The sequence below is a fragment of the Carassius gibelio genome, chromosome A1 (assembly GCF_023724105.1).
Source record: "Carassius gibelio isolate Cgi1373 ecotype wild population from Czech Republic chromosome A1, carGib1.2-hapl.c, whole genome shotgun sequence".
Lineage (NCBI taxonomy): Eukaryota > Metazoa > Chordata > Actinopteri > Cypriniformes > Cyprinidae > Carassius > Carassius gibelio.
In genome coordinates this window covers 3,549,133-3,574,010 of record NC_068371.1, presented here as the reverse complement: position 1 = coordinate 3,574,010, position 24,878 = coordinate 3,549,133, and the positions used below count along the sequence as shown (strand labels likewise).

The 24,878-nt window shown below is 34.8% G+C and overlaps 1 protein-coding gene across 4 annotated transcripts; it reads right to left on the bottom strand.

Moving 5' to 3' along the window:
• Nucleotides 1–11: 11 nt before the first annotated feature.
• Nucleotides 12–24,232, bottom strand: LOC127957696 (prominin-1-A-like). Of its 4 annotated transcripts, XR_008153832.1 has the most exons (27): nucleotides 23,691–24,232; nucleotides 20,202–20,263; nucleotides 20,020–20,046; nucleotides 18,984–19,189; nucleotides 15,456–15,576; nucleotides 15,245–15,308; nucleotides 14,542–14,631; nucleotides 13,957–13,980; nucleotides 13,403–13,620; nucleotides 11,774–11,848; nucleotides 11,620–11,683; nucleotides 11,007–11,166; nucleotides 10,073–10,225; nucleotides 8,356–8,479; nucleotides 7,643–7,746; nucleotides 7,094–7,178; nucleotides 6,867–7,013; nucleotides 6,715–6,786; nucleotides 5,583–5,675; nucleotides 4,492–4,545; nucleotides 4,243–4,323; nucleotides 3,908–3,976; nucleotides 3,719–3,808; nucleotides 2,832–2,947; nucleotides 1,504–1,632; nucleotides 803–839; nucleotides 12–685 (listed from the first exon to the last, which is right to left on the bottom strand). XR_008153832.1 is itself a non-coding variant. In XM_052556443.1 (26 exons), the coding sequence occupies exons 1-25, from the start codon at nucleotides 23,938–23,940 to the stop codon at nucleotides 818–820; spliced, it is 2,571 nt and encodes an 856-aa protein (XP_052412403.1). In that variant the 5' UTR covers nucleotides 23,941–24,230; the 3' UTR covers nucleotides 12–685; nucleotides 803–817. The 4 variants fall into 4 exon arrangements, 2 of the variants coding, with proteins under 2 accessions (XP_052412403.1, XP_052412482.1); XR_008153844.1 differs by lacking the exon at nucleotides 13,957–13,980 and having other exon boundaries at nucleotides 23,691–24,231; XM_052556443.1 differs by lacking the exon at nucleotides 1,504–1,632 and having other exon boundaries at nucleotides 23,691–24,230.
• Nucleotides 24,233–24,878: the final 646 nt, after the last annotated feature.

Below are 24,878 nucleotides of genomic sequence, written 5' to 3'. Positions count from 1 at the left end.
ACAACCAAAAAAACATTAACTGAGTTTTTAGTGGTGTAATTAATGTCTTGTATCAACCGTACTGACATTTCAAACAGGAAAAATCAGTCTTTTAGGACATCAGCTTTATTTGTCTTTTAAGACATAAAGACTTTTCCAGTGCATTCAACATAGTTTTCATAATTTTCTCTAAGAAACATTTCTGAAGCTAACATTCGGTTGTTGAACAATAAAATGTACTAAAAGTAACATTGCGCAGAAGAACTGAAAAGTTAACATGATAAATGAAGTGCTCCACTTTTCTATGTAAATACTTAATCTGCTTTGTCCTTCAAACTTGAGATGTTTGGTTCAGAAACACCGTTTCGTGATCCATAAGCAACAGTACACAGACTGACATCACAGAGCTTTCTTGCCCCTTTATATCAAATGTTAAAAAGACCATTACAAAATTTAGATGTGCCCACAATTATGTCTAAAGGACATGTTTTATAAAACAGATTTTAACAAAATACATACAAAACTTTCAAAAACACGTTGAAAGTGTATAAAAAGAACACATTGCTGTACCATGTACAATAAACTGTGTGTGGAATAAGCGTGGTATTCTTTAGTTTAGGTCCAAGTATGTTTTATTGTAAGAAACTAGATTAATTTTCACAGATTATATTCCCTTTTTTCCATCTTCGGTTGTCGTCCATGGAATCTGAATTTAGAAAGACAATTTCTGATTTAAAAAATATATAAAATTAGACTCAAAAAATGCATTAAAGCCTTGAAAGCTTGAGGTGATGTAAGATACGATAGGATGTGATTGTCTTACCTTGCTAAACTCTCTTTAGCTCCAGTTCTCAGCACCACTGTAGAAGAAAAAGAAAAAAATTTCACTAAAACCTCAGAGAAATATTTCCAATTCATTAAATTACACAAAGATGAATAGTAAGGTATAACTGAATCAAAGATTGAAGATTGAAGTCATGCAAAGCTACATGCACATGTTACTGGAAGAAAATGTGAATGATCAGATTACATACATATCTATGTTTACATGCACACAAATAATCTGTTTAGAATTGGACTGATGTTCGATCGGACTGCAAAGTGTCCATGTAAACACCTCAACTGATATGATGGAGCTCGAGACATAATCTGGTCAACAGGAAATAAATAAGCATCTGAATCCGAATACTTTCTCAAAAGGATTCAAAGATCGCCCACCAGCAGAAGAGTCTGAAAGTGACTATATGAAACATCCACAAGACTGTGTAGAATATGGGATGATGAAACATGTTTGAGAAAAGAGAAAAGTGGAAAGATGGAAAACGAATACCTTAAGAGAATGATAGCGGCTCATGAATGAATACAAAGTGAGAAAAGTTCAAGTTGAGATGTCAGTTGAGACATAGGATGAGTAGGAAACAATGACTTGAATGAATGTGTTTGCAGAGAAGACGTATGGAAATAATGCAAAAACAGAAAAGGTCAATAAAGGGCGAACTGATGAGCTGCTGAAAGGTTTTGTACCTGCAGGATGCATGCACAGTTGCATACCCCGTGTGAAAGTGTGTGTGTGTGTATCTGTGTCACCAGTCAGGCTGTCTTGGGGGGGCTGAGGCCCGAGGATACCACCTCATTGTGTCATAGGATGGATAGCTGAAAAAAACCCAGGTGCATTTTGAAAGTTTGGAATTGAGATCTAAACTCAATGTAGCATCTTTTGTTTAGCTCCAGAGGATCTGTAAGGAAAGGGATGCATGCTGGGATACAGATGTCATGCTATTGCAATATTCTCTATTTGCGTGCATTTCATTTAGTCCGAAATTTTAGAAAAAACTCTCAAATTTTGTAATGAATCATAGAAAACAGATAAATCGGTTTTGGGGTATCTACCAACACAGAAATGCATGCAAATATTCTCATACGTGGACCAATGAAATAATACAATTATAGACATCCATGCTATTTTATATGTAAAAAATACAAATAAAAAAACCTTAACCAGAGTTTTACATTCTGAAGTGCATTCCAAAATATGTGAAATCAGCTGGTCATATCATGCATTTTTTCAAATAAGCCATTTTCATTTAAGAGAAAGATGTCACTCCTGCAGCTTGTATTAGAAACACAGTGTTACTGTTCAGTAATGCAATGCCAAGATTTAGAAAAGATTTACAATATTAATAATAATGGAAATGTGTCACAGTCTGTGAAAAGGGTCCATACATACTGTACATATACTCATAAAAACATTCATGCACACAATTGACTTTAATTAATTGATTTAATCATGCAGAGATGAAGTGGTGGAATAAACTCTACCTGCTCATCACGGGGTTGTTTATGCCATATAAAGACTCACTAAGATAACCACTGACAACAACATCCAAACTAAACAGGGAACATAAACAATAGTTGCTTGTAAATGTAGCATGAGATGTATGATTGAATGTGATTAGTTTATAGAGTGACATCATTTCACAAAAAAAATTATAACATATTTATAAAGATTTAAGGTATCTGAGATTTCAAAAGTGCAATGATAAGATGGAAAGTAATATAAATGTAAAAAGAAAACCGAAGTGGTTTGTTATCAGAATGGTGAAAATAAGAGTGGAATTGAGGATATAAGAGACATAAGATGACTCTTAAAAGAAGAAATCGAGGCTGTTTCAAACACATGTGGAGTGACAGTCCTCCTTGAATCTTGGTAAAGATTTTCAGTTTAGTTGCAGTTCTGAATTGGAGCCTCGAACCATTTTAAAATGCCATATTTCACTTCACAGTTATGACATATGCTGCAATCCAGTGGTGATTCAGTCTAATCTCAGCAGGTACTGTATGTGTTCACTTACTCATCAAAGACGTCCTCTGTGTCCATCCTGCGGTAGAACTTGGCCAGTTTTACAGAAATGATGATGCTGGGAATGAGTAACAAACAGCATCCTCCCAGACCGAACCAGAACATGTTCTGAAACACACACAACAAGCACAACAAACAGCTCATATAAAGAATTGTCTTAATCTTATATATAGGCATTTATGAACACATTTTGGCATATGTTTTAGTTTAACATATATAAAGAAATTAACCTATGACAGTACACTGACTACCATTCAAAAGTTAATACTTAAACAATAATACTTTTTTTCAACAAGGATGCATTACATTTATCAAAAGTGAAAATACATGTAAGGACATTTGTAATGTTACAAAATGTTTTATATTAAATAAATGCTTTTCTATTGAAATGAACCTTTTATTCATCAAATAATGTTAAACAAAATGTATCATGCACCATAAAAGTAGTCCATTTGACTCCTGTCTAATAGAGTATTGTTAAATGAGTATTCTAACATATCCTAGTGTCTTCAATCCCAAAAAAAAAAACAGACATGGAAAAAGACTGAGAGAGCGTGTACTGTCCCTTTAATTTAACAACAGAAGCCAGAGCTTGGGCAATCCCCAATTACAGAACATAGTTCTGTTAAAGTGAGTGTGTGTTCTCCTCTGGAGTGTTTATTTCTGTAAGGTCATGGTTTCAGACCACACACACACACACACAAGCATTTACACTGCAATAACATTCTCAGAGTGTGAACACTGACGATCTTGTTCTGTGTGTGTGTGTGTGTGTGTGTGTTGGGGACGTTCATGCATATGCTGCACGTTCATGAGATATCCAGTCTGTCTCATGAGTGTGTGTTCTTGTATGTGTTACAGTGGTTTTGTATATCTTACCACTGAGTCAACAACGAAGCCGCAGCCAACGATCTCCAGCGAGTCAATGATGTTGCTGATGGGCTTGCACTGGGCGACCTCCATGTCCAGCTGTGCATACAGAGGCATGCATGAGTAAAACTGATTTAGTTGTAGTGTTGCATGACTCTTTAAGAAAATGCTGGACTTTTCTTATCTTAGCATACTCACAGAATGCTTGACCCACTCCGTATATTGTGAAAAATATCCCAGAAGTTTCTTAATGAATTTATCAGCCTCCTGTGACATGTTAGCAAAACAATTATTTATTTTTTTAAGTAAAACATACAAACAGAGCATTAATAACTGACCTATTAAAATATTAGTTTTTCTTCACCGGTAATAAAAAAAAAAAACTAAACATCTTTAAAATACGATAAATTTGCTTGAGAAAAAAAAACTCTGCGATATGATTTGATTTCAGCACGTGGTTCAATTGATAAGTAATAATAAATAAGTAAATGAATAGACTCATTGATTAATAAATTAAATATAAATATCTGTACCTGTTTGACCACATGTGAAGCGTTGTTGGCGATGAGGTACTCTGCTGCTTCAATGGCATTCAAGACATTTGTCACTTTAATCTAGAGGGAAAATGTAAGAAATATGACATAATTATTCACATAGTTAATAACTCAATTTGGACAACTTATCCTCTATTGACCATGTATAAATGTCATTGGATTGCAAGTGGCATTAATTACAGTAAATAGAAAGATTCACATATATCTCTGTGTATTTACTGGACTTACAGGTAGTTCTCTGGATGTTTTCTGAAGCAGTCTGATGCTTTGACTTAAAGTGCCCTACAAGAAAAAAAAAAAAAAACACATTCTTTATTTGAATAAATATAAAATACCATATAAATCACTTACAATCTGGTTGACCCTCAGAGATTCACTGGTGTCTCTGATTCTAGTTTAGAGTACATCAGGCACAAGTGTGCTCTTTTGAACCTATTATCTATGTCATTATTACAGTCGCTGAAAAATCCCACAGCACAAGCACAAAAAGAGCTAAAAAGAGCACTTACACAAACATGCAAGCACAAACGTGTACAGAACACAACTGAACTGAAGTACATTCATTTTTGGATTATCACGTCACAATACCAACTGTTGGCTTACCCTTGCTTTCACAAATTTCTTTGGTTCCATTAAAAGAATAATAAAGGATACAACTTAGAATAAAGTTTCATAAAACAAATAATTTGAAAACATACTAAAAATGACAAATGTTTTCTGTGAGGGTTATGTTTTTGGGTCGGGTTAGGGGATAGAAAATATTAGCTCAAACAAACGAACTGTGAAAAATTATAGCTCAGTATAAAAAAAATTATGCCTATGAATCCCTGCAAACCATATATGCAAGTTTGTGTGTGAGTGTTTGTTTGCATACATATGTTACTTAATCATATTTTAGGACCCGGATTTGAACCTTGAAATGAACAAAATCTTATAAAAACCTCCTTTTAGGGACATCATCATATGTAAATATGTATTTAGGATATGTTAAAATATTTAGGATATAGTGTTTATAAGCAGCTGTATGTAAAAACATAGAAGTCTATGTGATGCTCTGTGTGTGTGTGTGTGTGTGTGTGTGTGTGTGTGTGTGTGTGTGTGTGTGTGTGTGTGTGTGTGTGTGTGAGTGCGTGTGTGTGTGTGTGTGTGTGTGTGTGTATGTGTGTGTGTGTGAGTCTGAGTGTGTGTCTGTGTGTGTGCGTGTGAGTGTGTGTTTGTGTGTGTGTGTGTGTGTGTGTGTGTGTGTGTGTGTGTGTGTGTGTGTGTGTGTGTGTGTGCGTGTTTTTGTGTGTGTGTGTGTGTGTGTGTGTTTGTTTTACCATGGCCTGTTCCATAGGCACCACTTGTTCTTTGTGGATCTGTCTGATGCTGCTGGCATGACCCTTGAGCGCATTCTCGAGAGCCCCACGTGGCTAAAAAAAAAGATTCAGAAAAAGAAACAGAATGAAAAAGTATAGAAAAAAAACTAGATCACTACTTTATTTAATTTAATTTAATTACTTAATTTAAAAATTAGCAGTGGACGTATATGCATCACAAGAATTAAGAACTGTCACTTTTGTATTTTTTATTTATTTATTTATTTTCTGAAAGTTTTTTACTTTTTTGGAATAGCATGCAAGATGCTACAATCTAAGGCTATTTTAGCCTAAACAAATACATCTAAACATTGTTTAATAAGTGCAATATCGTTGGAAATGGTGTTACAACTTTAGCAGCTGTAATTTTCTGTAAATTGATATAAAAAATAATGTGATAAAAATTGAAATAGTATGTTTACTCATTTTTTGTTAAGACTATATATTAAAGTTTTAAAATTGTACATCACGCTTTATTTTAAGGTCTATTTTTCTCTATTAACTTATTATTAACTGTGACTTTTTGCTTCAATAAACTCATACTTTGCTGCTTATTAATAGTTAGTAAGGTAGTTGTTAAGTTAAGGATTAAAGGATCTAAAATATGATCATGCAGAATAATGCACTTATATGTGCTTTATAAGTACTAATAAACAATGGGTCATATGCATGCTAATAAACAACTAGTGTAGTTAATAGTGTAAATCTGTCCTTAAAATAAAGTGTTAACACATTTTAGAATACTTTTTTATAATATAAGTTTAAATGTCTAGGTCAAGGATTAAATATCCTTCTGCTGTAATACAGGTAGAACTTGACTAATTATTTAATGACAAACTATATTAACTATTAACAATCAGGCTCATGTCTCAGAACTACATTTTACGCCAAAAAGACTCAGTAAAAGACCCCCGAGCTGCACACATCCTGTAGCTGTGTGTTTTCACTTCATGAATGCAGTGTTTGTGTCTCTCTACACTGGAAGGGAGATCTCCAAAATGTTCCAGAGACTGGCAGATTAATACATAATCTCTAACCCAATGAACAGCCAACATCTTCACATTTAATGAGTGATTAATGTGTCTAATCTCACCAGCTGGTCTGCTTGAGCTTCAAGTTCATTTGCGTAGGACAAAAGATCCACAACTGTCACTCCTTTATTCACCTGTCAATCAAATAAGTATCATTAAAATGTCTTGTTGTTGTTGTCGTGCCCGTAAGTGACTATGAGAGCGTGTTGGTTACCTCGGTTAGATAAGCCTGATAGTCGATTTCTCCAATGCCTGTGTTAGCAAAGTCAATGAGGTTATCTTTGCCCTCCTGTTCCAGAAGCAGCATCCCCTGGAGATCCACACTCACACTGTTAAATATCTCGGTCAGTTCCAGGTTATACTGTTGAGAAATCACACAAACACATGGTTAAAGAACTGATAGATATATAGGTTTTATCTTTCTTAAATCTCTTCACGCACCACCGTGGCATTGAGAAACTTGTTGAAGTTGAAGTTGGTCTCCAGTTGCAGCGCTGAATACAAACCGTGATTCTTATAACAATCTCTGAGTAAGAGAAACAGAGAGAAGCAAATCAACACATTTTCTCACCGAGCAAATAGTGTGTCTAATAAATCATCAAAGGGATGTTTCACTCAAAAACTAAAATGTTGTCATCAATTACTCACCCCCATGTCATTCCACAGCCAGACTTTTCTTTATCTTCATAACACAAATGAAGATATTTATTATGAAACCTGACAGATTTCTGTCCCTCCGTTGAAAGTGCATGCACCTAATCACTCGATTAATATGGATTGCATTTAAATTGTCTTTGTAAACTTTCAGAAGTAGAATGGACTTTCAGTGGAGGAATAGAAATCTCTCAGGTTTCATTATAAATATCTTCACTTGTGTGTTAAAGATGAAGGAAAATCCTATGGATTTGTAAAAACATGAGGGTGAAGCATCTCTTTAAGATCAACTACTTGTACGTGACTTCCAGCACTGATCTTTGCTCACAAACTTACCTGTACATACTGCCCACAGTGAGGTCGATGTTTGGATCTTGGAACAGCATCCCAGGAAGGAAGTTCTTTTTGGCAGGATGGACCATATATGGTGTGTCGATTATCTGATCAGCATTAAAAATATATATATATTAAATTGTCAAAAAGTCATTTAAAAAAATTAAAATTCTGTCAGTTGTTTAAAACTTGTATGACTTTCCTTATTCTGTGGACCACTAATAAAGAGCTATTAATTTATTATTAAAGATATTAAATTCACGTACAAACCATAGGCCACAGATTGGATCTTTTAAGTGTGTTTAAGGTCCTATATAGAAGTGTTTATGTGTAAATGCTTTGATCTGAAACTAACCCTGATTTATTTAAGAATTTCCAACCCAATCCAAAAACCTTTGCTCAAGCGCACGCGCACACACACACACACACACACACACACACACACACACACACACACTTCTAGCTTAACCACAGTTTAACATAAATACAAGGGCTCCAGTGTTGTGTGAGTTATGTAAGATTATACTGGTCTGTTTCTCTTCTCCCTTCCAAAAACTACACAGAGTTTTTAATTACATGATGTGAACCAAGATAGCTGATTTACTTTTGTAGTTTGAGTTGTATTTTTGTGTATAAACATAAGCAGTCATGTACTATTAAACATACAATCAACTAGTTCAGCTGTTGTTTCTTATCATAGAGAAGTGTACTAGTACCTTAAAAATCTGTCTGTTAGCCAGCGGCTCGCACACGAGCTTCTCTACGTTTCCACCAACAATAAACGAGGTGACTACAACTCCCATGAGCACCCAGGAGAAGATGAAGCTGAAGCCAACAGAACTGATCACACACAAAACCACAAAAATGTAAAAGAATATTAGTAATAGTATCTAACTTTTAGCTATTATCAATTATTTTTTATGCACTTTAAAATATTTTGAAGTGTTATTGTATACACTGCCTGCATGGCCAAAAAAAAAAGAAAGTCATCATCTGGATTTAAATAAGCAAATATGTAAGATTTTAGGACTGAATCATTATTGCATTGATTAAAATGTTTCTGGCATGTTGTATATTTGTGTCACTTCATTTCTCAAACAACCATGTAGGAAGACATAACCATAACCATATTCCAGAATGACACTGCAAAAATCCAGCAGGCTAAAACTTATTATTATTATTTTTTTATCCTTATGTTGTGCATTGATTGTGGCAATGTTTCCATAACATCATGCAACATCACAGCATAAATTTCCATCAAGTGTTTTGGCCCGAGATCTTGCATTGCTAAAATCCTAAATATGTTCAATAGGGTTAATCTCAGGACTCTGTTTGGGCCCAATGGTCGTTTGGGAAATAAAAAGCTACACACTGCATCAGTTAGGGATAAAATAGTTATTGCTAAACATACTACAGTACATGCCAGAAACATATTCATTATTTACCTGCGATTGATGAGTTATCTAATCATTTAGAAGACAACGCTTCCCCATCATTGACGAGTTTTTACAGCTTTTTGTGTTTTCACTGTTATACACTCGGGGGCGCTATTACACATCTTCTGAATGAGTACAAAACCTCGAAAACAAACAACACACATCAACAGGATGGAAAAACTAGCGATCTCTTATGTAAACAGATGCATATGATAAATAATGCGATCATCAGCAATAGACAGCATAAATAAAAAACTGCATAATGTTACAGAGTAAAATGTTTATCCAGGAAGTGGTGTATGTCTGTGCAAGCTTTTGAAGTGTTGATGGAAGTTATTTATTAGATTTATGCTTTGATAATTGTACTGAAAATTATCCGGATGTAGTTTTGATAAAAATCTTCTCACCTTTTTGCTCAAAACTATAAATTCTTATGCAACCTTACTATATTCAAGTGTTGATTAAAGAAAAGTGGGTAGCACTTTATTTTACAGTCCTGTTCCCCATTTACATACTATGTACTTATTATAGTAATTACAATAACTATGTAATAACTAGGTACTAACCCTGAACCTACCCCTAAACCTAACCCCTAACCCATGTAGTTACCTTGTATTACCAGAACTTTCTTAGATAAATACACTGTAAGTATACTATAAGTACATGTTAGTACACGTACTGTAAAATAAAGTGTAACCAGAAAAGTGTTTTAAACTGTTTTTTTTTTTAAGTAAAGGCTTTGATGTTTGGTGTATTGCATATTCAAATATTCATACAGCAAAATATACTGGAAGCCATCAATCTTAGTGAAAATTATCAAAATCGCTGGCGGTGGCTTGCAACTTTAAAAAACAATTCTGACGGGGAAAGAGTTAATCACTGCAGTAATGATCCAGTTCTACAGTCTCAAGCATCTGCTTATTTAAGTCCAAATTGCAACTTTTTTTTGCCAGGCAGAGTGTGTGTGTGTTGTTTGGGTGTTGTCCTGATAACTCACGCCATCAGTAGGTTTCCTCCGCTGTTGGACAGACAGCCACGAGTGGTTGGTGTGGCATTTTTATCATAACCACATGATCCAAACAACAGACCCAGGAAATTAAAAGTCAGAACCAGCACGACCATACAACAAATCACCACACATCCAATCCATCTAGAAACACAAACACAGAAATAAACAGTATACACCGCATTCGTCTGCAAAATATTGAGTTTGTTGTCAACTAGATTATTTTGCTTGCAGAAGTTAATTATTTTATTCACTAAGGACGCATTAAATTGATCAGAAGTGACAGCAGAGACAAAACATTTCAATTTCACATAAACACTGTTCTTTTGAACTTTTAGTGAATCCCGAAAACTGACCAAACCCACAAGACCAAATTCAACACTTATGCTAATAATAAATGTTTCTTGAGCACAATCAGCATATAAGAGTACTATTCACAATGCTTTTTTTTTCTGTAATTGTGACCAAATAAATTCAGCATTGGTGAGCACATCAGATTTCTTCCAAAAGCATTAAAAAAAATTGAATAGTTGTGTATAATATTTTTATTTATGTCAAATATAACTAGTTCATTTTGGTTCTGCACACATCTTTAGCATTTCATGTAAATGTAGTTGTCGCTCCTTGAACACTTTAGACACTATTCACTATTAACTAGTTGCTTATTAGCATGCATATTACTAGCATACTAGCTGTTTATTAATACTTATAAAGCACATATTAATGAGCATATATTAGATCACTTAACAACTACCTTGCTAACTATTAATAAGCAGCAAATTAAGAGTTTCTTGACGCACAAGTCATAGTTAATAGTGATCTTAAGCGTGGTCTTGAATTCTGTTGCAGAATGTGGTTGTGACTCTCATAAGAGCTGTGTTTCTCTCTAGTATGTGTGTGGCACTGTCGCATCAGTAAGCATTACCTGTAGAAGTCCAGCTGCTCGATCTGAGGATAGTACGCTTCAATATTCTTCTGGCTCTCTGTCAGGAACTTTGTGAAGTTCTCAAGTGCATGTTCAACTGGGAACATCTTTGTGAAAGCAACTATCTCTCCACCAGACTTATCCAGCAGCCCTTTCACTTCTTCAACAGACAGAAGGAGAGAGAGATGAGTTTGTGAAAACGAGGATGACATATAAATATGTAAATCAAGGCAGAAATATATATCTTTTTAGATAGATCTCCCAATGAAAAGAGTATCACGTCTGGCACTAAAACATCTCGGTGAGGATTAGCCTTAAGTTGAAGAAACACAGCACTTGAGGAACACTTACTGGGTAAAGCTTCATTTTTAACAAGAGACAGGTTCCCACATGCATTTTCAGAGAGGAAATGAGGTTAGCATGAAAAGAGAGAGAGAGAGAGAGAGAACAGAGAAAGCTGTAGGCCTTATAATAGTACAGAAGGATGCTTGAGATGAACGAGTTTATGAAGGCAGCACATTAAGGCATCATAAGCAACATTCCCTATGTAGGCAGCAAGGCAGCACCCCAGGTTTTGGGACAGAGCTAGACAGATGAATAAAAATGCACTCACCCGACAAAATTTCTTTTGTCTGTTCTCTGATCAACCTTGGTGTGTCGTTAAAAGAAGAGTAGCCCTGAAGACATCAACAAGAAGAAAAGCTGGTGAAGAACTGTCATTACAGGAGACTTCTAGTGGCGTCATGATAAAGAGAGACCTAGCTGACCTTCTGTACGATATCACTGAGGTCTGTTTGAAGCACAGCATCCAGACTGGCCAAAGGTGCTTCAACATCAGGCAACTGTTGGATGAAACACAGGAGTTACTATATGTTAACTAATTAAACCTTTAGGCTTAAATGTACAGGAATATAAAAACCCATTCTGCATTACAAGCTATTTTTGGCCACTAGCAAGCAAGTAGGCAATCATGGATTGTGGCTGTTGCTATAATACTTACTAAAGTTTACTGGTTTTTACTTTTGGCATGAACCAGAAATTGCACTGAACTTTTTCTGATTGTTAATGTTTTTGATGAAAGACCGTAAGGTTAGAAGAATTTTAAATGTTTATCAAAATAATAATGTGCAAGGATGAATCTTTTATAATAAAAACTGCAATACAACATAAATAAGCATTTGATTTCATGGTGAAAAGGATGATATATCCTTTCTAAAAAATCAGCAAAGTTATACACTGAAAGATATCAATATTAATTTAACAAATCTCTGAATTTAAAACTCAGGTACAGGGTTAGAAGTTAACATGGCAGCACTTTATAAAAACTAACATTAACAAGGAGCAACAATTTTCTTACAGTATTAAAAAAAGCTAATGAAAAATAGGACGGTGCATTGTTAGTTCTGGTTCATTAAATAATATCAGATGCAACTTATGATTTTAATAATGTATTAATTAATGCATCTTAATAAGATTAATAAATGGAATTAAAAAAAATTATACAGGTCTTCCTACTGTACGTATGAGTTACTTTTTGTTGTCAAACATAACATAAAACAATTTAAATGGACGAATTTCCCTTTAAATATTGCCTAATAATTTACATTATTCTATATACCCTAAAACACACACATGCACAGTTTATATTGGTTGTGTGTGTGTGTGTGTGTGTGAGAGAGAGAGAGAGAGAGAGAGAGAGAGTGTGTGTGTGTGTGTGTGTGTGAGAGAGAGAGAGAGAGAGAGAGAGAGAGTGTGTGTGTGTGTGTGTGTGTGTGTGTGAGAGAGAGAGAGAGAGAGAGAGAGTGTGTGTGTGTGTGTGTGTGTGAGAGAGAGAGAGAGAGAGAGAGAGAGAGAGAGTGTGTGTGTGTGTGTGTGTGTGTGTGTGAGAGAGAGAGAGAGAGAGAGTGTGTGTGTGTGTGTGTGTGTGTGTGTGTGTGTGTGTGTATGTGTGGGCATGTTTTTGTGACATATCAGGACATAACTCTGTATAATGACATGGGTATGACACAGGTATTACAAGGAGAGGGTGACTTATGAGGACATAACCCCGTCCCCGTTTTTCAAAACACTTATAAATCATACAGAATGAGTTTTTTTGAGAAAGTAAAAATGCACAAAGTTTCCTGTGAGGGTTAGGGTTAGGGGTAGGGTTGGTGAAGGCGATAGAATATACAGTTTCTACATTATAAAACCCATTACACCTATGGGATGAACACACTTTACACAAAAACAAATGTGTGTGTGTGTGTGTGTGTCTCTGTGTGTCTCTGTGTGTGTGTGTGTGTGTGTGTGTGTGTGTGTGTGTGTGTGTGTGTGTGTGTGTGTGTGTGTGTGTGTGTGTGTGTGTGTGTGTGTGTGTGTGTGTGTGTGTGTGTGTGTGAGTGAGAGAGTGTTACCCCGTGAAAGTTTGCACTGAGCACGAGCTGGCTGAGTGTCCCGCGGATGGTGTTGCAGGTGTGTGTTACGTCTCCATTAGAGCAGGCCGGGTCGTTGAGTGTGTTTGAGAGAGACACGCGTTCAGACTGAAGAGAGATCTGGAGTCTGCCCGTCCCTTCCTGCAGGATCTCCAGTGATGTGGTCACACTCTCTAATGACTCTTTGGTCTCCCGCATGGCTGTACACACACAACACATACTTCATAACAACACGCTCACATGCAAAACGGACACTACTGCAAACACACAACACACCTTTACTGGCCAGAACATTTTTATATGCCATTTTCTAATATAAATGTGTGTTTTCCCTCTATTCAGATTTTTCTTTAGCTTTTTAGGTTCTTGTTTCATCATATAAAACAGAAATATGATGAAATGCAAAAAAACATTTGGCAGCTATAAAAAAAACATACACAAGACTGATAACAACAATACTTAAAACAACAACAGAATGAACAACAACCACAATTTCTACTTTCACAAAACAAGTGGGTGAAACCACTGACTTTTACCTTTAATAGCACCCTCCACTTTAACTTTTATCCATAATCACAAGCAACAGAAACAGAAAGGAACACGTTAACCAGAATAGTATCAATGTGTGTCAATGTGTTTTGCAGTCGCTGAAACAGCAGAGCGTGATAGCATCAACGTCAAAGACATGGGTTAAATAAGTATTTTTAATAAGCATTTTATTATACTTCTGTTTTGCTTTTGTTTATCTTTATTGATTTTATCAGTTATATTATGTTTGTTTGGCATATTATTAGATAATGTTATTTTTACTTGTCCTAAAAGCATTATTAATTATTTAAAATTAGTCCAACCTCAACTGTATGACTTTATTTGTGTCTTTTTATCTCAAAATGTAACATTTCACGATTGTAATATATATATATATATTTTTTTTTTTTGTAAATTGTGACTTGATATCTAATGATTGAGGTTTTACTTCTAGTGTTTATATCTCATAATGTACATTTCAGATTTTTAAGATTTTTAGGTTATTCAGGATTGCACTGAAATGCAACATGTTAAAAAGTAAGACTATTTTAGTGAATTCAGCCATATGTGTGTGTATTTGTCTGGTTGTGCACCTGCTGTCATGCGAAGAGCGTTGTCTAAAGCAGGCACCACTTCTCTCTCCAGCTGATTGTGAATCTGTCCACCCAGCAGATTCCCAATATCTGATAAACCACATTGACAAGAAAAGAACAAATTAGTGAATGCAGTTCCAACATTAAGTACAAAGATGTTTGAAAGTTTGGGTTTGGTACTTTTATTTATTTTTTAAATGCAGCGAGATTGTATTAAATTGATCAAAGACATGAGCTTTGTTACAAAAAAGTTATTTTTAACTTCCTATTCATCAAGAATCCTGAAAAAATAAATCAGAGTTCCCACAGAAACATTATACAGCAACTTATAATAGCAAATAATAATATGCAACTTTCATCACTGATAATAATGTTTCTAGGACACTTTGAAAAGCCAAAAGCAATCACTGCGTGATGAATCAGTTAGAATGATTATTTAATTTGAGTTACACATGCTAAAAAAATATCTCTGATTTTGGTTTTTATATTCATATCATTAAGTAATACCACACAATGTTCCAAACAAAGTCGAATGTTTCTGAATGAATCATTTGAGACAAAGATTCAATGATCCATGCATAAAGACACTCATCTTGCTTTGTCAAATAATTTAACCGTTTTGAATGAATTGTTTAACATTAAAAAGTTCTTACCAACCCCAAACTTTTCAACATTAAATGAGGAGGAAAGACAGAGTACTTACTGTCTAAGTCTGATAACACTTTGTTCTTGGCTGTTGTGTACTGTGCAGCGAGGTAGTCTATTTGCTATAAAATAAAAGAACAAAGACAAGCAGATTTAGCTGTAGTTTGTGAATGTGTTTTTGCGTGTCTCCATGCTTTGAATCTGCAGACTTGTTAGTTCAGCTTTCTTTACACATTTTACCACAACATGTGAACCTGTTTATGGCTTACAATGGGTGTGCTGTTCGCAAAAGATTTCAGGTCTCTCATGTTAGAGCTGACAAGGCGTCTGGTGCTCTTGATCTGATTTGTGATGTTCTGATTTGCTGCGTAAGCGATCGTCACTCCCACTCTGTGAACAAATCAACACAATAATATGCTTACAGGTATTGTTATGGTGAAACTGTAGATTACAGTAAATTAGACCGTCTGGTCTTAATTTGCACCATTAAAGCCAGTGCAGAAATTACATTTAATGGAAACACTACACACTCTGAGGAAGGGAGCTTGAGATTTCAATATATATATTTAAAGTGCAGATGTGCATGCTCTGTATTGCTGTCGCAGACGTACAGTTACATCACACGGCCACAGTGTGGTGCTGTTGTCATGCTGTTTATGTAATGTTATTCAAGGGTTAAAGCTTAGTATACAGTTAATTTGACCTTGTTCACCTCTGGCAGAAACTACAACATCTAGACACAAATAGCACTTTTCTCACCAAGTTTAATCAAGTTTTTTCCTAATTAGCATTTCATTTGAACAGGTCCTCAAATTCCGAAGCTATTGAACCATGAATATTGAGATATCAACAGCTTACTCATTCAGAAATGACTTTTTGCAAACTTTGTAGCTAAAAAGTACACATATAAGTGACAGATTTTATGCATATGATTCTAGATACGGGATCCTGCTCTAGCCAAACCACAGCATTGCTATGAATGGAAGGTTAGGAGAAATTATTCTTCAGGTATTGTAGCCCTCCTTAGCAATAGAGCAATAGAGCAGATTACTATTATATAATAAATATATTAAACATCATATACAAATATAAAAATAAGAAAAAAATTAAATATGAATTAAATATTCCCTAATATAATAAAAGCATTTTTATTATAAATATTAAAATACACTACTGTTTTTTTTTGTCTTTTTAAATAAATAAATAATTTTATTTACCAAGGATGCATTAAAATGATCTAAAATCACAGTATTGTTACAAAAAAAAAAAAATTAAATGAATGTTGTCCTTTTAAACTACTTTCAAAAACATTTCAAACGATTTACCAACCTTAAACCTTTCAATTAAAGTGTAATAAAAATTTATTAAAATATTTAAAATGTAAATATATATACAAATATACATTTTAAAATGTCACATTAAAACACAAAACTAGGTGAATCAGTAATTGCACGCACACACACACACACGTTTGTTTTTGTGAAAAGTGGGGTAATCCCATAGGTGTAATGGTTTTTATTCTGTAGAAACTGTATATTCTATTGCCCTTCACCAACCCTACACCTAACCCTAACCCTCACAGGAAACTTTGTGCATTTTTACTTTCTCAAAAAAACTCATTCTGTATGATTTATAAGTGTTTTGAAAAATGGGGACATGGGTTATGTCCTCATAAGTCACCCTCTCCTTGTAATACCTGTGTCATACCCATGTCATTATACAGAGTTGTGTCCTGATATGACACAAAAACATGCACACACACACACACACACACACATGGCCATAAACTAGAGATAACACTTTTCTAATTGTGTGGTGCAGATATGTATTCAAACGCGGCATCTGATTACAGATTATTGCCAGACAAACATCCTTCCCCATTCCTCCACTCTATAACACCTCCTTTCCCTCTCTTTCCCACAGACAAAAAAATAATAATAAAGGGGAAATGTGATTTAACAAAGGAAGCCATACAGAGAGAGAGAGAGAAAAGAAGAGTGAAGAAAGAAGCAGAGCAGATTTGCACAGTCATGTTCTCTGCTCCCAGCACAAAAACTGCAAACCTCTCAGTAAGTCATTGAAAGTCCATCAAGACACACACACACACACACACACACACTTACAGTACAGTCTATGCCGCACAAACGCCCATTGTGACCCAAGCAACTGCTGTCAGTACTGTCACAGAAAAAAAGAGGCAGAAAGAAAAAGGGGAATGGAGTAGAGAAATAAAGAGGAGACTTTCTCTCTGGACAGACTCAGGGCTATCAATGTCACATGTGTGAATTTGTGTGTGTCATTCTAGACCACTGCATTACACTCTCTAGCAATGCTGCGCACCAACTGATTGACTTTATGTGCACAAAATGTCTCTTGCTTATTCAAATCATTTTCTCAAATCATCTCCTAAAATTTCAGTATCGGTTAGCAATTAACAATTATCCAAATCTGACTTGAAACACAATTGCACACTTACACACACACACAGAGACAAAGTAACAAGCCTGGACTAGGCTAGATTAGCGTCGAGCAGCACAGCTGGTGTTTATCACACAGAGGACAGAGAGAGAGAGAGAGGATGATGGTGGTTCAGTGTACCTGTGACCTCTATTCTATTTCTAGATCTAAATAACTCTGATGTTCTTTAACTAGAATGACTGGTCACATTTACATGCAAACTGGCCCCCATACACTGACATATGCACTTATAGTATGCATGTAGTGCATTGTACAGTATGCATTGTACAGTATATTGTTATGCATGTGTGTGTTTGTGTGTTGCGATATCATGTGTCTAGTGTTTCATTAATACAGTTTGAATTAGAAATGTTAAAACAACATTTAAATAACACTTCAAATCAGGAATGCAATTTGACAATGATGATCTCATAAAATGTTTAACAGGCTCTTTTAACTGTAACAATCTGACCTTTTATAACAGGACCTTGCACTATAGTCTCCAAAGAGGTCTATAATAATTGAAGAAGGCTATCAGTTAGCATTCCATTCCGTTAGCATGCTATTGTGATGCACAGGACCCCATAAGCGAAATCGTTATTTGAAATCTGCCATCTTTGCTCGTTTGAGCCAATCATCTGAGCTGTAAATGCAATACGCACCACAAAACCTTAGTCTTAAGTGTGCATTTCTCGTAATTGAGATTTATACATCATCTGAAAGCTGAATAAATAAGCTTTCCATTGATGCATGGTTTATTAGGACCGAACAATATTTGTCTGAGATTCAACTATTTGAAAATCTGGAATCTGATAAAATATATTGAGAAAATCATCTTTCAAGTTGTCCAAAATAAATTCTTAGCAATGCATGTTACTAATCAAAAATCAAGTTTTGATATATTTACAGTAGGGCATTTACAACATATCTTCATGCAACATGATCTTATATCCTCATGATTTTGGGGCATAAAAGAAAAATCGATAACTTTGACCCATATAATGTTTTTTTGGCTATTGCTAAAAATATGCAAAAAGACTGCTTTTGTGCTCCAGGGTCACATACTGTATGTGTTCAAAAATGTGTACTTTTCTGCTGCAAAGTATGCAGAACGCCCAGTCAGATGATTAAGATGTATTTTATATATAAATAATCAATTAATTAAAGCATATCAGATGCACAGAAACTGCTGAATTTAAGCAAGTACCTTTTTTAATTGAATCTAATTTGAACAGATTCGAAATGAGTAACTCTCATTAGTTTCTCATGCATTATGATTCACATTTACAAGCATGTGGAAGGTATAGACCGTTATAAATGTTCTCAAACAGTACACTCACGCGAGGAAGACAGAGGTAGCGATGAGTGTGGTCATGTAGAAACCTTTCAGGCAGTCGCCGTTCTTCTTCTGTCTCTGATGCATCTCACCTCCACAGTTCTCACAGCAGCGGCACACACAGAAAAACAGGCCCACGACCGGCACGAACAGCACAAATATCACCCCCAGAACCGACAGCAGTATGAAGCCCAGCTCATAGTAGATCGCCTGGAGAAGACGAGAGAGCAGTCAGTCAGCATTAAATCTATTTATTATCATTTGTTGAGAAAAGCCTCTAGATGAAGACGACAAAGCTTGATCTGCTCTAAAAGTTTTAACATTGAATTTATATAGGGGTCAGGTAAAAATTATTTGTTAATTTTATCACATTATGAATATCAGTTACTTTGATTATTTTGGAAGCTTGTTTCCCCCATGGGTTAAAAAAAAGTAATGCAATATTTTATCTCACAATTTTTGCCATTTTTTTTCTCACAATTCTCAATACTCACTCTCAATTCTGCAAAACTCAAAATTGTGAGAAATAGATTTGTGCATTTATTCCCAATTCTAAGAAATTTTTAGAATTGTAAGATATAAAAAAAATAAAATAAAAGTCAGAATTGCAAGATTTTTATTTGTGAGGAGAAAAGTTGGAATTGTGAAACAGCAATTGTGAGAAATGTTTATTTTTTTAAATGAAATAGCAATTGTAAGATAAAAAGTTGCAGTTACTAAAGTCGTAGTTAAAAAAAAAAAGTATTCCATGCTTGAAAAAAAGAAACCAAAATGTGAGATACAAAAACTTAAAATTTAGTTAAAATTAAAAATGTACAATTGGGAGATATAAGCTAGAGAAAATGTTTGAATTCGGATTTTATATCTTTCAATTCCTCAGAGCTGCAAGAAAAAGAAGAATTGTGAGATATACATTTGCAATTAAATTTGTTATATTTTCTCTCATGGCAGAAATAAGCTTCCACATTTTAAATATTGCATTAAAAATAAATAAAAAAAAATTTAATGTGCATGAAGAGTATGTTCACATTAAACAGCACCTGTAGTAATAATACAACATTCTCCGGCTGCGTTGTCACAGAGTTGAAGAGACATCATTACCGTGCATGCCAAAGATGAAGAGAAAGAAAGTAAGTTTTAAACATATAAGCTATTAAATCCAATATACATATATTTATTTTATTATATAATATACAGTGTGGCACAAAACAAGCACACACACCTTCTTGTAATCGTCCCCTTTGAATCCTCCCATGTTCTGCTGGACCATTTTAACAATGAGATCTGCAACAGAAAATTGACCAGATTAGCTCACAAGGTCAAGAGAACGAAATATTTTAATTACTGCAAACTAGAAATTCGGGAACCCTTCAAACAATAATTCATTTTCATGGGGCTACAGAGTCTTGTTTTCAGTGCTAATTCCCTCGCTAAAGTTTGTCGGCATTTGTTAACTTACAAACCATCTGCTTCTATGTAACACACACGTGTGAATGATATTTATGCTCATGTTGTAGGTACACAAATAATAGCTATTATAAGACTTTATATAAACCAACAAATATGCATTAAGTAACCAATAGATATCAGTTATGTCTACTCCAATAAATAAATGCATTGACTGAGATTGTTACTGAAACAAGCCCTTCACTTAACAAGATGCTAGAACATACACAAAGAGAACCTACATGATTTTTTAAAGAATATTAATACTTTTATTCAGCAAAGAAACATTAAATTAATTAAAAGTGGAAGTAAAGACATTTATAATTTATTTTACATTTATTTACAACAGATTCCTACGGTAAATAAATACTGTTAAAATAATAATAATAATAATAAATACAAATACAACTTTGATCACAAGAATAAATTATATTTGGAAATATGTTAAAATAGAAAACATTATTTTAAACTGTAATGATATTTTACAATTGCATTGTTTTATTGTATTGTATTTTTTATTTTTTATCAAATAAATGCAGCCTTGGTGAACATGAAACACACACAAAAAGGATCACACTTTTGGACAGTAGTATGTATAGATAAAATATAATTTTCTGTTCATCCAAGCAGAATTTACAGATATATTTTACGGGTCTCCATGGGATAATTGAGAGTGCTTATATTATCACTTGACTATAAATTATGGAGGCAGATATTTGCATTACAAGAGAAATCCTCTATGAACAGGAAAGAGTATCACTGGTTATAATGACATACGGTCAATCCTCTTAACACTGGTCTTGCTGTTGGCCATTTCAGTTGTGCTCTCCCTCTCTAATGCTTTCTTTCCCCTTTTCCTCCCTTCTTCTACCAAACCCCATTCGTCTGTTTAATCCTCAACCCCCTCTTCACACACTCTCGCTTCCATCCCTTCTTTTCTTACAGATGCAGCAAGCCACTCAAATATGGATGATAAGCGAATAAAAAGGTGATTCTCTTCAGCAGCAGAACAGTATAAATGAAGACACATCGATATAATGGATAGAATAGCATAAGTGGGACATATCCGAGTGATGATCTTCCTGTCCTTCAATTACAGCGCAGTTTTTTTAAATCCAGTGATATTAAGGTTTATCTGGGCTGAGACGAAGGGAGCCCCTGGATTAAAGCCCCGACCGAATGACAGAATGAATGTCGTGATATTAAGCTATAAATCCATCTATTCCTTCACAGACAACACAGTCCAACAGTGTTCAAACCTGTGAGCTTTGACTAATCCGGAAAAAGAGCTGCAGACAGACAGAATGGAGAAATATAGCAAGCTATAGCCTGAATCATGTGTGTGTTACTGCTGTTTAATCCAGACTCATCTCTACATCAGGAGTACCTTTCTATAAATTCAAGAGTTCAGAATCTGCAAAGAATGATTTAGCGGTAGTAAAGAGATTGCAGAGGGAATAATATCTGTTTGTGGTTTGTGTTTGATGCATTTTCATTAAAATCTGTGATTTCAGATCAGAATTGTTGCTAAATGGTTGTATGTTTTGTCAGGAGCATTGCGTGTACCTTTGGAGCATATGGCACTCAGATTATCAGATTACCTGATTGGGCAGGTGACTCACACAGCGGATCGGCTAATTGGTTTGGCAGCAGAGACTTAACCATGCAATCCTATTGTACTCTAAACACACACACACACACACACACAAGCGCTCCTCTATGCTCAACATGCTGACCTCACAAAGAAATCCACCTGCCAACAGTCTGACCTTAAATAGACTTGGACTAGTTGTCACACTTTTTAATCTAGGTTTTTTTTTTTTTTTAGTGTAGGCATATACCAATATAAATATTTCCACCATTACTGCCAATAGTGATGCATGTTGTCATAAAAAAAAAAATGCCACAAAAATGTAAATGTCACAAATAATGACAAAGAAACAGCAAGTAATATTGAATTAAATGTGAAAATCTGAAGACTGGAAAACTATTTTCTTGTAAAATGCATGCCAGCAATGTTTCATTTATAGTTTTTACAAAACACAAAGGTTACAGTGTAGGGTAAGTTGTGACAGTGGAATTTGCCATTAAACAGCCAATCACTGACTTTAAAAAAATAAATAAAAGAACTTTAAAGCAAAAAACAATTAATTGATATTTACAATAAAATGTGACACACTGCCCCAATAAATAATGTGGCTTGTGATATATTTTCAATTCATATCTTTATGGCAAGCCGTTTTAGCATTTAATCCTTAAATTTACTAGCATTCATTTTTATGTTAGTAGTGCAGATTATTTAAACATATGTGTCTATGTAAATCAGACATTTGTGCCTCACTGTTTTTGGATTTCTATTATTATTGTTTATTATTATTATTATTATTATTTTATTATTATTATCGGTTAAAAATAGTTCGGACTCAAATAGGTAAAGACCCTGCATTCTGGTCCATTCAGGAAGAAACTGCTACATTGTGCATGTTTTATTACACTGTAACCAATCACAAAACAAGACCTTTTTTGACATGTAATATTGATAGCAAATCTATTTTAAAAAGTAATGTCATGAAAGGCAATCATCTTCGTTATTGATAATTTGTGTAACAATTTATTAGACACTAATAGTGAACACCTGTTTAATTAGTTTGTTCATTTACAGTTTGTTAAAGGTAGCAAATAAGATACTATTGTTTCATATCTACTTTTCTACAAATCCACTAATATGAAATAAACAGTATAAGTAAAATGTTAATAATAGCCATTTTTTTTACCAGGAACAATGGAATTGTTTTCACTACTGGACTAATGGTTAGTAACAAAAAAAATACTTTATACATATTATTAATAGCAACTGAATACATAGATGCCGTTACTGCATAAAGCAGGACTACTGGTATGTAAAATAAAAATTTAATGTACACCCATTACTTTCAGTGTTTAGTAAAAACGTGGTTAATAAATATTACTCAGTACTTATATGTATAATTACACTGCAACAAGTAAAACCTTGCAATGTTACCAAAGTGTTACTTGAAGTGCCACCAAGGTTTAAGGAATAAAGGTTAAAACGGCTTGCCATAAGAACGCCTTTTTTCTCTCATACTAACTAAAGCATGCACCTGCAGCAGTATTCATCAATCTGAAGTCTACATCACACTTCTGTGAGTCCTTGTGGACGTTTGCCATCTGGAAATCACCCAGAAACACGCGCGCAAGAATGTGGATAACTTTTGCGCGTTCCCAAAGACAGTGTGCATCTCACCTTTGGGGAAAGGGTTTGGTTGAACCACGTACAGAAACGCGTGGACCATGTGGAAAACAATACCGATGGGACCCGGTTCATAATACGCGTGCGTTTCGTACGTCACCGACGGCACGAAGCCAAAGTCCAGCGTTTCCACGGGCGCTCTGAGCATCGTGTTGCGCGGAGGCGAATCCCGGTGCTCCTCTCGGGCTTCGCTGCTCGTGAGACCCGAGCACATCACCAGCACGAGCCCCACTTTCCACCACATGCCTGTCAGTCCTTTACGCAGGGAGGTTTTGATAAAAAACGTGAGGGAAGGAAAGTGAGATAAAAGTATATTTGTTTGGAATGCTCTCTAGTCCTCGACATCAAAAATACAAATAAAAAAAATAAATAACCAGAGATACATAAAAAAATAAAACACAGAATAATGAAAAAGATATATATTCCAGCTGGTGCGTTTATTCCCCGCTTCCTTTTGATGGCTTCATGGTAAACATCCCTCCGGTCTGTAGAGCTCAGGATGAGCTGAGTGTTTGTCTGACCTCTGCGCGCTCCTCTTCTGTCTGCTCTGCAGTGCACGCGCACTGGAGATGGCTTTAGTGAGTCGAGCTGTTTTGCCCCAGGAGTTGATTTTTGTTCAAACGCATAGATTAACAGATTCAGCTTTATAGTGTTTTTGTTAGTTATTATGTGACAAAACCTTTTTTCTTCCCCCAAAAGTAAATTTGTCTGGCTTGACTGATTTTTTGATTGAACTAGAACAAATTCAAATGAATTGCAGCATCATTACAATGAAATGATCACACATTTATTAATCATAATTTATAATCTGATTTAATGTTTACACTTTAGTCTAGGGACTAGTTCTCACTTTTAACTCTGCACTTATTTTGCAAAACCATATTCTACATCACTAATCCTACCTAAACTTAACAACTTACTATTAACAAAACAGCAGATTAGGAGTTTATTTAGGCAAAAGTCTGTTTTAGGCAAAATGGTTTGTTAATAGTAAGAATTGGAGCTTAAAATAAAGTGTGACCAGTTTAAATGGATGTTAAACAAACCACATATGCAGTAAATCCTATTGATGTCCATTTATGAAATATGTTATCTTTTTATAATTAAGTACTCCACAAAATATAAAAAATTCTTAAGACTCAACAGTCAAAGAAAGATGATACAGTAACATATGACAACTGT